Source organism: Malaclemys terrapin, chromosome 18 (genome assembly GCF_027887155.1).
Source record: "Malaclemys terrapin pileata isolate rMalTer1 chromosome 18, rMalTer1.hap1, whole genome shotgun sequence".
NCBI lineage: Eukaryota > Metazoa > Chordata > Testudines > Emydidae > Malaclemys > Malaclemys terrapin.
In genome coordinates, this window is record NC_071522.1 from 5059572 (window position 1) to 5075784 (window position 16213).

The following is a 16213-nucleotide window of genomic DNA, read 5'->3' on the forward strand; positions in this document are numbered from 1 at the left end:
GGCCTGAGCTGTAAATGTAAAACTTTCTACCATGCTCAGACAAGAATAAGGATATACATTTTTGATATTACATCAATAAAAAGAATATGAAATTTAAAGCCTCTTGACAACTGGTACACATGTAATGTAACTTTTTTAAGAGTACTAGTAAACCTCAGAAATTTGGGAGATACAGAGACATCTGTCTACTGCTTAAGAATCATGGCTACAGTAAATATTTGAAATAGAACTTAAGTTACCTACCTTTTTTGGTGACATGTTCTTATGGTTCCAGTTCACTATATTTTAATAAAGTCTATACAATACAAAACTGCTTTGCAAAGATGCACATGGACTGAAATCCTTACCACATTAAAAGGGTGAAAAAGGTTAAAAAAAAAGTCCTCATCTAGAGAGGTCACTCTATAGCAAAAAAGGGTTTTGAAACGTAGTGGAAACAGAAAGAAAATTAAAAAAAAATAGGCCCACATACAACATGTAACAGGATTTGCTGAAGAACACTAGCTGGTGCCTCAGACATGAAAATATGGTTCTGAAAAAAGTTGCCTCAAGTGCAAGGGGAGAATGGCATTTCCAGAACAGGTGGTGAATTTGAGTTAACAACATTCACTGGAACACAGAAAAAAAGAATACAGGACAGAAGGTTAAGTGCATGCAAAGAAAAGATTTCTTTTTCAGGAGCTTTGAAGATTTTTTTGGCAATTTAAAGCATCAAGCAGTGTCATGAGAGAATTATTACACACAAGGCTTGAAAAATCCATTTGGGAACACACTAGCTCAGGATAAGCAGGAACTCTTCCAGGATTAAGATCAACTTCTGCAGAATTTAAGCTTTCGCTTACCAAAAATTTCTAACCCTCTGACTCTGAGGGAAAAAAAAAAACACAAAAAAACAACCTTCTAAAAGTGAACTGAGTGGGGAAAAAAAAACCAATGCTGTGCCATCTTCCCACAGCTGCCATCTGAGAGCTCCAGAGCCTTTGCTGCATCTCATAACTTTCCAGAACTGCAGAGTGAAAACTGGCCAGTTTTGCTTTTTTTGTTTTGTTTTAATTATTGCTATTCATAACCTGTGGGCAGCAGTGAAAGTGACAAAAATCAGTCTTGTGCTCCAACCACTAAGCTATGCTAAATAAATGAATAAATTATAAATGCTGTTTCATAACTGCTAATTACTTCTGTACTAGCTATTCAAATGACAAAAGAGATTAAATAGAACCAGGTTGTTCCTGATTTAGAGATAGAAGCCACAGTTTGTTTTTTTAAGGAATTTTGGGTGACCTAAGCCCAATTCAAACCTAATTCTACCTTTCTCATTAATGCATAATTCAGAGTAACAAAAGAGGCAAGTTCATAAAGTGTCTTTGTGTAGCTTCCAACATTTTAACTGTGGGGTGGTGGTGTTTTTGTTTTTGTTTTTTAATCACCTGGTGTTCTACTTCCTGTAGCAAGGACTCCAGAAGTTCAGTTTCTTGGGTGAGTGATGTCTTTTGACCTGTTTAAAAGAAATGAGATTTAGTGATCGATCGTGTTTTGTGGTGATGGTGGTTTTTTTTTTTTTTTTTTTTTTTTTTTTTAAAAGAAGTGAGCCTCCCTTCTGGAGATTGCTCTAAATCTAAGGTAAAGGATTTCTAAATATATCAAGGTTGATGGAGAACACATTTTAAAGGAAGCCTGTTGTTTTAATTAGAGCTGCAGTGAGTGATTCACTTGAGGTTTAAGACATTAATGAAGCATTCTTGGTGTCCCAGAAATGACAGAGGCTTTTGAGAGAAGAGCAGATTTGGATTTCATTGAACTCTCTCTGATCTGACCAAACCTTCTTTTATAACATCTGAAATCTAATTTAAAAATGACTTTTGTAGGCCTTAAACCTTTTAAGGAAAAAATAATTAAACATTGATGTTTAAATATAGTGTTTCTGTTATTACAACTACCATTAAGGCTGTGACAAGACAAAGAAGAAAGAAAAATCAACTCTTATTCTGAGTCTATCACTGGATTTGCTTTTTCTCAAATCACACATTAATTCTTGTAAAGGAATCGGAGGTCATTGAAGAAAAGGTGCTATCTAAGTGCAAAGTGTTATTCTGTTATTAACCAAATAAAGAGGGAATTCATAAATAGTTTAATGACTGACCTTCAAACACTGAACCACTAAAACAAATTTTGCAGTTGATTGCAGTATTCAGTATGATATGGTTAAGTGCACTCATTGCAGATTTTAACTTAGAAATAGTTTAATTAGAAGAATTTAAGAGGATGTTTTTTTTGCTAAAAACCAAGTGATTCTGTTAAAAATCTAGACAGGGTATTACACTTATCATGATTTAGTCTCTATGCAATATAAAAAAATATGGTAGCTTTGAAAAGATGTATTTAATACATTCTATATCCTTTTCCAGTATATAAAGTTCTGATTTTACATTTTCCTCTGAAAAAAATTTCAAATGTCAAGAGTAAGTTTTCAGCATAGTTTATTATTATTTATGGTTTGTATTATTGTTGGGCTTAGAGACAGTCCTTATCTCCATGAGTTTCCAGTCTACAGATTTAGTTTTGTATATTGCATGACTAAATCCTTTGGAAACAGGGGAGATGAGAACACTTTTTTTAAAAGAGACTGATATTCCAATTTAGGATAATTATAATATTTAGCTCTTACATAGCAGTTAACAATGGAATGCAAGTATGAACGGAGAAGCTGAGGCAAAGTGATTTGCAAAAAGTCACACAAAGTCAGTGGCAGAGTTGGGAATATAATCCAGGTCTCCTGATTTCCAGTCCAATGTTCTAGCCATTGAACCATGCTGTCTCCAAGAATGAACCTAAGAGTCAATTGTAGAGATGTTTCCAATCTGGGACAAAATATTTAATTTAAAATACAGTTTTATTTAAAAAAACCTAACAATATTATTTACAGAGGGAAACCCAAAGACTGCACTGTAAATTGCTTTGCACATAAGTGGAGTCTTATATACACGTATCTCATGTTTTTTTAATAAGTGTTATACAAGCATCAGTTCCCCTGGGTATACGCTACCTACTTCCCATTTGTAAAAAGGCTAAATAGAGGGAGAGGTTAAATGGCTGGACCAAAGTCAGTGAGAGTCAGGAACAAAACCTAGAAGTTCTGATTCCTCCCTGATACCCTGCTCTCACTACTAGACAATACTTATTTATTTACCAATCTGAAATGCTACTCAGCAGAAATATTCCATACAGAAATAATATTTTTAAAAGTTAGGTTTGGATAGTAGATATCAGAGGTGACAATTTACAGCAATCAGGAAATAGTACTTGGCACTTTACATCTTCGAAGTGTTGTACCACTTCGCTACAATTAATGATTGTACGTGTAATCTGAGTTACCATACAGTAGCTTCATGGAATCAAAACATAGTTACATCTAACAAAATGCATTACATCACAGTAACCACGCAATTAACTAACGACACTGCTATATTTAGAAGTCTTCTGTCTTCAACTTGAAGCCAGGAAACTGCTGTATGCAGTTTTATGTTTCTAGAAAAAAAAACTTGCCAGAAGATTTAACTTTAGTCTGCTACTTCCACTTACATCAGATAAGATGAATACCTACCCATTAGTGTTATAAGCTTGTTCTTCAGTTGAGTGTCTAATCGGGCAATCATCATCTCCACTGCATTCCTAATTTCCCGAACTCGTTCATCCTTTGCGCTGCGCACTGCCTCTACATTCCTTTCCTAAAGGACAGTTCAGAGGTAACGTACAAAAAGGAATAATCTTCTGTTTTTGTCCATATCTCTGCCTCTCATCATACCCTGTCCATTTCAATGGAATGCTTTTCCCTTGACAAGGATTTGGAAATACAGAGGAGGGGGAAAATATATTATGTAGAACAAAAATAGTTTATGTTTTAACTGTTTGGGAAAACGGGCCTCTATGTAAACTTATCAGCAACTTAAAGGTCAGAAGAGGATTTCACTTTTGCCTATAATTCTCTTCCCCCTTAGTTTTGCTACTATGCAATTAGTGAAATACATTTAGAATTCCTAATTAAAGACATGCCAAAAGTGTTTTCTCTCTTTGGATAGCCTAGAAAAATTAACTATCAAAACGAAGAATATTGTACACATCCAAAACTGAGTTCTTAAGGTATATAGTAAGCCATTTTTGAAACTTTGTAAAAGCTACAGATGCACAGCATAACTGGAAGTGAAACAGCAGAGAATGCAGTTGCCCTCTGGTGGTTGATTGAAGGTTAAACTAAAAAAATATATATATTTTTCTCATCATAGACAAACATGTAAGAGACTTGCTATGACAAATTAAACACTCTCTTGGAACTACTTGTTTCTTTTTCTGCACAGGGTATTACATAGAACAAGTACTTTCTTGGGTATAGCATCCATAAGCAGAAAAGGGAAAATGAATGCGCACACAGTTTACTTTACATAGTGCCTTTCATCCTTGAATCATCTCGACCATATACACATACCACAGCACCAAAAAATTTCAGACATCTCTGGGATGAAGGGTTGCTAACTAGCCAGTACGCACACAGCGCAACAAAGAGAAAATTATGACCAAGAGCAACAGGCAAACTCCTTCTCTTACAGTAGTGCAAAGGAGATAGTATACGTCCATGCGGAGCAAACGGAGCCCTATTTTACTTTCTTTTATATCTTATTCAAAAGGTTTGCACACTAGACTGCAGAGAGATCAGTAAAATCTCCCCCAGAACTGAGGGGTTGAATCACCCCAACAGAATCTCACATCTTCAGCTTACACCACTAAAGCCTGGTACTTTTTGTAGATGTAACACTATACCAGTTACAGGTGTGTGGGTGTGCTTTTTTACTGATACAATCTTTAGCATGGACAGAGTTATATTGGTATAAAAGGCACCATATACCAGTATAGCTCATTCCAAGGCACCCTTATACTCATATAACTGCACTCATGCTATGGGAACTGTACTGCTTTAACTATACCACCTCCTACTTCTCTTATGCTACAGATACCTGAATATATCAATACATTATACAGTTCTAAGAGGGTGGAAACATTTTCTTACCACTTCTTGCACTAGACTGATCAACTCCATGAGTCTCCTCCGAAGTTTTGCTACCTCCTCATTCACTTTTGTGACATGTTGCTCATAAATTTCAGCTAGTGGCTTAAAAGTATGTCCTCCATGCTATTAAAAGAAAGGATCAACAGATCATCATATTTTAGCTACACTCCACTCCTGTTAAATTAGGAGTTTTTTCTCCTTCTATGGTACCATTCAATGTGGGAAAGATCCAGAGCAGATTGTCTGTAGGAAGTCTGTGTCTTTCACTTCCCTTAGTAACAAGTCTTGGGTCTGGCTTCAGCACCAGAAATGCTTCCTGTGGAGAGCTATTTGGAGGCTGAGCACTCATCCAAAATGAGCCTCAGTATTTACTGTGCAACACTTGGGCTGATTAAATTAGAGGGAAAGAGGTATATGTATTTTGAGCGAACGCGCTAGTAAAAAAATGAGTTAGTGACACTCAACCACTTACATTCCCGAGTATGAGGTGTGTCTGTCTCACTTGGAATGATTTAACTGGTACAGTGTGAAATAGTTGGAGATCTGAGGGGCTTATAAAGCTTTGAGTGCCAGCAGGGGATGTCCTCCTTTTGAATATGGGGTAAAGGGATATCAGGCTTAAAAGATTGCTTGTTTGTTTTATTTCTGACAATGTTATAAAAATAGTATTAAGAAATTAAAAATACAGGTTTTTTTTCCTATGACTTATGCTATTCCCTCCCCCCCTTTTTTTAAAAACAGTATTTAGGTCAACTAGAGATAAAGCCAGTGTGGACAGAACTGGAACCTAACTATTTCAATTTCAGGTTCTTGTGGGCTTTCACAGGGCTGCAGTGCTTTTTAAAAACGTGAAGTGTTTAACAGATTATTCATAATCTGAGCCTTTGTATCTTGTTCTCCCTTTTTCCTAAAACAGACAATTAATTACTTGATGGATTTTACAACACAGGTACTTTTTCCTACAATAAAAATAAGCTGAATTGTAAAAACAGAATATTTGAAAGTGTCACAAAAATACCTCTCTGTTTTGTGTTTAAAAAAAAAAAAAAAAAGGTTTTGTTAACGAGTTTCACTTTTGGGCCAAACATGACTGGAGAGTGCCTCCTCAGTCATTCGGATTTATAACACTTAACAGTGAAGTCTAAGGTAGTTCTTACAGTTGGCCACATTGTGTGAAAGATAAATGAGTGAAAGTGTGTTCTAGTTTCCACTCAGGTTGGTGAAGAGTGAGCAGATGCCTACAGACAGTGTTTCAAAAAAAGAGATGGTTGTTTCTTTTGAATTTAAGACTAGCTTTTAACTACTGAAGATTATTGCCGAGTATGTGCAACACAAATGTAATTTGTGTTACATGATTATGTGAAACATTTATTTTTTTGTGCTAGGAATTCATTGTCACTTTCAGTTTATCTACAATAGTCTTGGTTACTAAATTCATATTCAGGATGGTAATTCTAGCATCTTTCCAGAAGAAGCTTGAACTTGTAACAGGAAACATTATCTAAGTCAAAATTCATAAGACTCATTTGTCCACATACTGTAACTAGAGTATTTTAAAGGTAATTTGAAAACAATACTAACAATTTCATGCCATTGGCATTGCTTCTGTAATACAATTCAGGCACTACTAAGATCATTTCCTATGCTCCACGTGGACATAACATGCTACAAGCCTTCTACTCACCATTCCTCCCCAGAGAGCACACTGGTGACAGATACATTTCTTACATGTCCAGCAGAATACACTGAGTTTTTCATGATGGTTTTCACACCTTTAAAAAAAAAAAAAAAAAAAAAAACAGTGATGGGAAATTACATAGTGGTGTGTGGAGTCTGCAAAAGGTTCAGAAGTTTATTTGTTTTGTTGACATGATTTTGAGAGCAAAGCTCAAAATCTAGGCGTTAAAAATGGTTTCCCAATAGCAAAATTAATTAGATGTATTCTTCTTGCATCACAAAGTATGCCATTGTTTTACTTCGTCTCACATATAATATCTTCCCAGGAAATTTCTCCTGGAGGTGAGAAAGTGCACTCTGGAAAATGGTTTTAAGCATCATCTTAGCTGCATGGTATACTAATGAACCAGGCTTTGAATTCACTGACTCTAGAAGCTAAAAATTTCAAATGATTGAAATGCCAACAATCTAGTAACTCAGAAAGGTTTTGTAAACCTAAAGTATTCTGAGATGTGGATCAATGTGGCATCTAAGTGCCAAAGTGAGGCATCAATATTTTAACTAGAAGAAGGTTCATATGTTACAAGACTACTCTCTCAAAGCAAATGGCAAATGACGAGTTTCTTTAAACACAGGTTTCTCAGCTCCGCTTAGCAATCTGGGTCCAAGATAAAGGGAAATCAAGTTACTCAAGTATGTTCCTTTCAAGACTTAAGAGGGCCATGGTGGCCTGGCTTTACTGTAAAGTTTCTATCAGTACCGGACCCAGATGACAGCACATACGGTTCAGGGACTCTCAAAAAATGGTATAATACTTCTTGCCTATATATGGCCTGAATATAGAAAGCTGATTCATGTATCATAAGAAGTCCCAGCCTTCTTCTGCAGTAAGGGTGAAACTAGTCAGTTATAATACTGTCTCCAGGACTCTGTGTAAGATATATACATTCAGATGAATTCTTTGATGACTTTTTGTCAACCTATTTTTACTGGAAGAGTATAGAGAAACTAGAACGAATAATTAAAGAAAAAGGACTACTTATACAGAATGCAACAACAAATTAAATACACAGAAATTCAATATTTCAATGTCTTAGTTTGCATACATTTGACCATCAGATAGTTAAACTAGGAAATGTGACATCTGAAGGGTTGCTTTATATTAGTCTTTAATTGTGGCTTCAACTAGTGCTATTGTTTTCATCAGCTCAATTTTTTTCTTTTTCTGTACCTTTGTTCATGAAAATGGCTGATTTCTGAATCAATGGCAGTGGTTTTAAATATTGTTTTGTCACTACAGTATCCCAGATTCTTGATAGTCTGTAAGCAGACTTATAAAGCACCATCACAGCAGATCTCTGAATGATGTAAATGAGAAGTCTGCACAAAGATCAAGGATGGAATAGTGCCTTTATGCAGTTCAGAACAGTTACTTACCTTATAGTAACTGTGGTTCTTAAAGACAGTTTCTCAGTGTGGACTGCCCTCAAGATACACATGAGGCACACATGCATCTTGAATGGGATCCACACGGACACAGACTTGAAGAACTACTATACTTTGTTATAATTATGAATTATTTTATTGCCTTATTCACCACTGCTCAGTGGGAAAATAGTCTCACTTTGGGAGGAAAAAACCCAATTGCTATTCCTACCCTTCCTTTTTTCCCCTATCCCCTTTCCCATCTTTGTACATCCTCCCTTATTTCCTGCTGTATTCTGCCCATTCTTTGCAGGAACTCTCAATATTGTCCCAATGAGCTTTACTCCAGCACCTTTATCTATTCATGTGCTATCATTATTAGCAATAAAACAAACTGCAAAAATCAGCAATATTATGGAATATTGCAAATTGCAGTTCTCCAAAGGGGGATGCCTTTTTGCTGTGATATTAACACTGTATTCTTCATGCTATTCAAGTATCAGAGAATGCCCGTATCAGAAGATTTAAGAAGCTGATTCACAGTTTTCTCCACTATATGAAATCCAAGGAGAAATGGCATTTACAAGTGACACTTAAATTGCACAATATATGACCTATAAATCTTAGTTATCCACACCACTGCAAATCCTACATGGAGGGATTTTAGACCATGCATTCCTTAGACCAAATGTCATAGGGGAAATAAATATGTAAAGACTCGTCTAGGCTTATGCACTAGCACACCCAGGAGTCCCTTTAGGTTTCTGAATGCATTATCAGAGGAATCTCTAAAATGCCCTCTTTGCTTTCATCATCTGGTGTCCATATGGTCACTGTGAATGGTTACGAGCCATATGAAAGAGGAACCCTCTTCAATCTTCACAAGTCCTTCACTCAAAGTATGTTAGGCCAGGCTAATCCAACTGTAATTTTCAAGGTAATAAAAACAGAAAGACCTGTAAAGACTTAGCTTTTAGTGCTACTTACAGAAACGGGTACCATTTCTAGAAATAAATAAATAAATAAAATAATCAACTGCCAAACTCTTACCACCTTTCAGCTGGACAGCATAAAAGGAAGCATACTTACTGACTGCTTCTATTACATGGTAGCACATTTCAGTTTTCAGTACTTAGGAATTACAATCCATTCTCTAATTTTAAGAGAGTGGAATTAAATGTCTGCTGTTTTTGAGACAAACTACAAAATCCTCAAATTTTAGAAGAGTCTATTCTACATACTTGTCTTTTTCATTTTCTTCATGCTTAGTGAGATTGCATAGCTGAAGTGTGTCAAGCTGCTGAGTAACCTCTTCTGCCCAACGACAGTTTACAAGTTCCCGTAGCTGGAGTGGGGCTCTGCAAAATAAATAAATAAAATAAACAAAATGCTAAAGTTAGATTCCTAGACTGTAAGGTTGGAAGGGACCATCGTGATCATCTAGTCTGACCTTCATGTTGCAGGCCACAAAACCTCACTCACTCCTGAAATAGACCCCTAGCCTCTGGCTGAGTTACTGAAGTCCTCAAATCATGGTTTAAAGACTTCAAGTTACAGAGAAATCACCATTTACACTGGTTTAAACCTGCAAGTGACCCATGCCCCATGCTGCAGAGGAAGGCAAAAAAGCCCCAGATTCAAGAACTCAGTTTCAGGATTTCAAGGTTCTAAAGAACACCAATGAAATGGATTGGCTTTGTCAATTCCACTGTTCTGCTAGGAAACATATGAGTAATAGCAGACACAATAAAGCTGTCAGTCTACAATGCAGACGTTCACATTTGAAAGGTTATCTTCAAAACCCATCAGGCTTAGAACTTTAAGGTTTTTGGTTTGTTTGCTTTTAATATAAAGAGCTTACATTCTGAAGAAACTGGTTGCTCACCCACCTCACAAGAAAAAGTGTCTTACTTGCCATTAGGAAGTGGATTTTTTCAAGCTCTGTACTTATGGGACACAAATGTTAAGAATGTGCATGCCGCTTGCCTCTTTGGGCACGCTGCAACAGGTTTATTCCTGGAAATGTCTGTCTCATAGATCTATAGAAAGAGGGTAAATTTCAGTCAGTCTAAAAGCTAGAAGTGTTGTTTGGTCCCTGTGCTGGCCATTCAAGGAGTGACACTGAATAGTTCTGAGAGGAGTCCTGTCCACTTCTTCTGGCTAGATGTGGTTATATCCCTTAAATGGATGGAATAACATGGTGTGGATCACCAAAATTTTACATAGGTCACTCCTGGCCATACTAAAAAAAGATTTAAAAATAATTACCTTGCCAGTTTAGATAAGGCTTCATAGCACATTAAGAACAATTTTCAAAAGAGAAGCTTGTGATACACATGGTATACTTACCGAGACCAAAAAAAAAAAAAAAAAAAAAAAATTCCACACACCTAATAACCACAAGAAAGCTGACTACAGAGTTATAGTGTATTTTTAATTTATTAAAAATATCTTACCGACAGTGAGGGCACTGAGCTCTTTGTTCAGTCAGCCAACGCTATAGAAAAAGAGGATAGGCACATTTTGAGACACACAAGAGAGAGTTAAAGATATGGAACATTCACACACACTGGTTTCACTTTTGTCTCTCTTATACTATAAGTCATTTTTCCTGTGCCAATCCTCCTGTATTTTTCCCTTATTTACACTCATGATTTTAAATTCATGGGATTTAGCCAATACAAGCAATCTCAGTTTAACATACAACTATTTTAACCCCCACAAGAAACAGAAGGGGCCTTTTTTTTTTTTTTTTGGGGGGGGGGGGGGGAGTTGATTTAACAACAGTTCTGCTGTTACAGTAAAGGGAGTTTTGAGATGTCTGGCATACCACCAGAAGCCACAGAATCGATCACATAGTCCCATAGTTATACACTAAGGGGCATATTCTAGTAAAACGCAAAGATATTGCAGGTGTTTCACTCTGCCTCTCCAGTCTAGTTTTCAAGGAACCACATATTCTGCTACTTAGCTAGTCATATAGCTTTCCTTCAGGAGATAATACAATTAATTGATTTACTGACTAGCAATCCAGTAGGCATTGAATGGCAGGGTCGGGAAGATAAACTTCATTAAAAAGGCACATATAGGCCTGGTAGGAACCGGATCACCTTAATATAACCTGCAAATTCAAACTTTAGTGATAAAACTGCTTAACTTATTCAAACTACTATGTCTAAAGTCTCGGATTAAAAACTCCTGTCTGCCAGAGCAAAGTTTCTCAGCCCAGGGGCTACGACCCAAAATTGCGTCACCAGAAAGTGTCAAAGGTTCATGGGGTTAGCTGAACTCAGCTCTCTCTGCTCTGGATGTTGTGATGCGTTGAACAGTGTAGCAGATTTGGCCCACCCCGCCCCTCTGACATGATGACAGAGGGATGGATGGGCCGAATTTGAATGAGGGGCACTGTGACCCCATGCACCAGGTCACAATGCCCAGAATGGGGAGCTGAGCCCAGCTGGGCCCCTAGGACAGGAGCTGGGAGAGTACAGTTGGTGTCAGTCTCCCGTGGATACTTTCCCCCCTCCAAGATAATCCCCTGCCCCACTGCCAGGTGACACCCCATTTTCCATACCCCATCCTGCCCTCCATCCCTTCCAGAATGGGCCTCCCAATGTATCCTTCTCCCACAGCTGAATGACTCCTCCCCATCATACTGACCATCCTAGCCCCAGCCCCCCAGATCTTCCCTCACTGTACTCGCAGCCCTTTCTGCCCACCAACTCCTTCCCCCAGCCCACCCACTTTACCCCAAGGACCCCAAATCCTCTTTACTTTCTGCCTCCCATGGGCCATGTGTGGGGTGTGTGTGTTTTCTGAGGTGGTGGCTTGCTGTACCTCCCTCAGACCCCTCCACCCCCATGTCCTTCCTCGTTACACCCCTAGGCTCCCCTGACCTCCCTTTACCCCCAGGACTCCAAATCCCTGCTTTATCCTCTGTGCCCCATGCACCATGTGGGGGGGACTGTTTTTTTGGGTGGGTGTCATCTTACCACCCTTCCCCCAAGTTGCCAGTGGGGGATGGGTTGCCCAGCTGTTCACACCTGGCCAAAGTATCTGGAATCTGAACTTTAAACTCCCCCTCACGAAGGACAGACCACTGGGAGGAGGAGAATTAGGTCTGGGAGCATATCTCAAGGTCATGACAGCCCATCAAGGTTTACAAATGAGTCCTGAGCCCAAAAAAGTTAAGAACCACTTCCAGAGGGCAACAGTAACCCAACTAGCATCCTTAATGCCTGGTTAGAGTCCTTAATATCTTGATCTATAATCATGTGCACAAGTTACAAGTCAAAGGATGGATTTTCTATTTGCCAGACCCATAAACACTACCCAAGATCTCAAAATTTTCCACCTTCACAAGTCATAGGTCCTACACTTAAAACCATGCTGTAAGTGTGATTGTCAAATACAACAGTAGCGATTGGCTTGGTACTTCAGTGCTCATAATTTTGTGGCAGGCAAAACCATGCCCAAGACTACCCAACTACCCACTCAACAGGCTTCTAGCATGGTTTCTGAACATGGTGCCAGGAAAACAATTCAGCAGCCATGATTGAAGCCTGTTTTAGTATGGACAGGGCCTCACAAATGACAAAGGTATTATGGCCTAGCAGAACTCTGTACTGCAGGTCTAGGTCTCATTTCCCAGGCAAGCACCACTGAAAAGGCCCCTTATGAGATGTTAGAGGAAGGGACTGTTGTATGCTTGTTGCTCAAAAGTGACTCTTCCAGTCAATTAAGCAATGTTGAGTGATCCAAAAGGGTTGGTCATGGTACAAGTCATAACTTTTACAGGGAGAAACAAGGAGCACAGAGTAAGGAAAGGAAACTCTCAGTGCTCCAACAAGGACACAAGTAAGTTTGCCCTGTAGCTCTTTAGTTAATAATCTATGTATACATAGAAATTAGAAAATAAAATGTGAACTTACCCGAATGCAACTGAAACAACATAGCTTGGAGCAATGTGGACACAGACGTGCATCACGCAACTTTTCCATACAAATAAAACATCGGAACACCTCAGCAATGCTCTGCAAAAAGTTAAGATTCACACCAGTGGTAAGATATACACTTGAATCTTGTTAGATGTTCAGCAGTCAAAGCATCAGATTTAATAACAATAAGTCCTACTCTGCAAGGCTATGGATGACATGTTGGACTTGAATCATGATGGTGGCATGTCCCAAGACAAACAACCATAGATCACACTTTCCCATTTTCTCCTTTTCCATGAACATGCTGTTAGCTCACTTTGTTTTATCACTTTATTTTTTTCCAGCTGTATACGTCTATAGCCAAAAGACACTATTCCCATAGTGAATAGCCTGAATAGCCTGAATGAACAAGCACTCTACACATACAGAACCAGATTCTAAAGCCAGGAGGGCCAATGTGATCACTGAGTCTGACCTCCTGATAGCACAAGCCATAGAACTTCTCCACAATAATTCCTATTTCAACTAGAGCATATTTTTTAGAGAAACATCCAATTACCCTAATTGTTAAAAATGTACACCTTATTTCCAGTCTGAAGTTGCCTAACTACTTACTGTCATTGGATCTTGTTATAATAGCTTGCTGGACCAATTAGCACATTATCAAATATTTGTTCCCCATGTAGGTACTTATAGACTGTGATCTCACCCTTTAACCTTCCCTTTATTAAGTTAGAAAGCTCCTTAAGTCTATCGCTGTAAGGCATGTTTTTCAATCCTTTAATCATTCTTGTGGCTTTTCACTGAACCATCTCCAATGTATCAACATTCAACTGAATATGAATTGCCAATATGATTCTGGGGTGTATTAACAAGAGTGTTGTATGTAAGACATGGGAGGTAATTGTCCGGCTCTACTCAGAACTGCTGAGGCCCCAGCTGGAGTACCGTGTCCAATTCTGGGCACCACAATTTAGGAAGGAGGTGGACAAATTGGAAAGAATCCAGAGGACAGCTCAAAAATCACTTATTCCAGAGTAACTATAGCTGAATAGTTAATCTGTTAGAGCTATGATGGTCAATTTCCCAGTGTACATACGCCCTTATATCTCCTATCTAAACTAAACAATCTCAATCTTCTCATTCTCTCCTTAAATAAACCTTTCCATACCTCAAAACACTTGTCTCCTATCTCTGAAATCTTATTGTTGCTATAATTTTTGAGAAAAGGTGACCATAACTCAATAGAGTATTTCAGATGAGGGCAACCTTTTATTTATTTATACAAGTGGCATAATAATATTTTCTGTATTTCCTATACCATAATATTGTTTGTTTCCTATTACTACACACTGAGCTGATGTTTTTTCACGAAAACTGTCCACAATGGTGTTTGGACCTTTTTCTTGTGTGGTTACAACTAATACAGCAGCAGAGTGTCTGATGAATTCCAATTACTCCATCCAATGTGCATTTTACCTTTCACGTGTCAAAACTAAGGTTAATCAGGCATCATGCTCTCCATTCCTGGCTTTGTTATGAGTCTCTGAAGTTCTTCAAATCTTCTCTAACCTAGACTAACCTAAATAATTGTGTGTCACCTGCATTTTTTGTCGCTTTCACTGCTCAATCCCTTTTTCAGATCATTAATGCATATGTTAAACCCCAAGTCTCAGTACAGAACCTTGTGGCACCCAGCCATTGCCTTGTGACATGCTGAAAAACACCCACTTACACCTATACTTTGTTTTCTGCCTCTCGGGCAATACCTTACAGCACTGTTTGACCTCTCACCCCACAACTACTCCTGGTACGTCTACATTACAAGCACGATGGTGACACAGCTGCAGTTACGCCGCCGTAGTGTAGACACTTGCTACAGACAGAAGAGTTTTTTTCTGTTGCTGTAGCAAATCCATCTGCTCAAGAGACTGTAGCTAGGTCAATGAAAAAATTCTTCCGTTGAGCTAGCGGTGTTGACACTGCAGCTTATATCAGCCTCACTTCACCTCTCAGGGGTGTGAAATGAGAGGACAATTCACACTCCCTGAGCGCCATAGCTAGGTCAACTTAAGTTTTTGGGTAGAGGCCAGGCCCTAGTCTCCTGATTCTCTAGCAAGGGACTCTGTGGGAGGCTTTTTGGAAGCCCACACATCAGCCACCTGTTCTCCCTTCCCCAAGGCTGATGCACAGACCACCCCAGCGGGTGGGCGAGGCCCAACTTCCCTGTGCAGCCAGCCGAGGTGGCCGGCACCGTTTCGACCAGCGAGACCTGGCAGCAGAGCGCGGCTCACCTCGACCTGCCGCACAGGGAGCCGGGGCGAACCCAGGCGTCCTGGCACCCCTCCCCCCCAGCTCGGGCGCAGGCGGCCTCCCGCCAGTGCCCAGCAGCGAGGGGAGCCGGGCCGGGCCCGTCCCGCCCCAGCAGGTGGCTGCTGCCCATCCCCTCACCTCCACGCTCTGCTCGTCCATGGCCTCGGCTCTCCCGGCGCCCGCCCGGAGCGGGGAGGGTCCCCAGCGCCCCGGGGAGCAGGTCCCGGCCGCAGCCCCTGCGGGAGAGAAAGGGGGGGAAAGAGCGTAAGGAGCCGCGGGGGAGAGGCTGCTCCTCACCGGCCCGGCTCCCTCCGCAGCGCCCCGGACCCGCTAGCTACCGGCCATGTTCGCCCAGGGGGTCGGGGCGCCGGCGGCTCCGCCCTCAGCTCGGCCTCCCGCCTGCCCGCCCTGCGGCTGAGGGAGCCGGGCCCCTCCCTCACGTGACCCGCCCCGCCTCAGTGCGCAGGCGCTGCAGGGGCTTGGGCGCTGCCTTGGGCGCGCTGGGGTGGAGCATCCGCAAAGGGTGCAGTCCCCGCCCCCTCCACCTGCTGAGGCTGCAGCATCTGCAGAGCGTCAGCCCCCCCCCCCCCCCTTCTCCCACTGCTGCAGCATCCGCAGAGGATGCAACCTCCCCCCACCTGCTGAGGATGCAGCATCAGCAGAGGGGACAGGTTCCCCTCCCACCCTCTCTTTCATTACAAATTAAGGACAAGATACAGCCCCTTCGCTTCTCCCACGGCTGGAGGTTGCAGCATCCACAGAGAGTGTAACCCCCTCTCCCCACACGGCTGCAGCTTTAGGT

The 16213-nt window shown here is 40.3% G+C and overlaps 1 protein-coding gene across 2 annotated transcripts in view; it reads right to left on the reverse strand.

Annotated features, from left to right (window-relative positions):
* TRIM37 (tripartite motif containing 37) overlaps positions 1 to 15833 on the reverse strand; it is a 48797-nt gene extending 32964 nt beyond the window's left edge. For both annotated transcript variants that reach the window (XM_054008215.1, XM_054008214.1), the window contains exons 1-9: positions 15750 to 15833; positions 15550 to 15647; positions 13093 to 13194; positions 10618 to 10658; positions 9403 to 9519; positions 6744 to 6831; positions 5060 to 5182; positions 3602 to 3725; positions 1428 to 1495 (exon numbers count right to left, since the gene is read on the reverse strand). In XM_054008215.1, the coding sequence (XP_053864190.1) occupies positions 1428 to 1495; positions 3602 to 3725; positions 5060 to 5182; positions 6744 to 6831; positions 9403 to 9519; positions 10618 to 10658; positions 13093 to 13194; positions 15550 to 15647; positions 15750 to 15756 (768 nt within the window). In that variant the 5' untranslated portion in view covers positions 15757 to 15833. The remainder of the gene's footprint in view (positions 1 to 1427; positions 1496 to 3601; positions 3726 to 5059; positions 5183 to 6743; positions 6832 to 9402; positions 9520 to 10617; positions 10659 to 13092; positions 13195 to 15549; positions 15648 to 15749) is intronic.
* Positions 15834 to 16213: the final 380 nt, after the last annotated feature.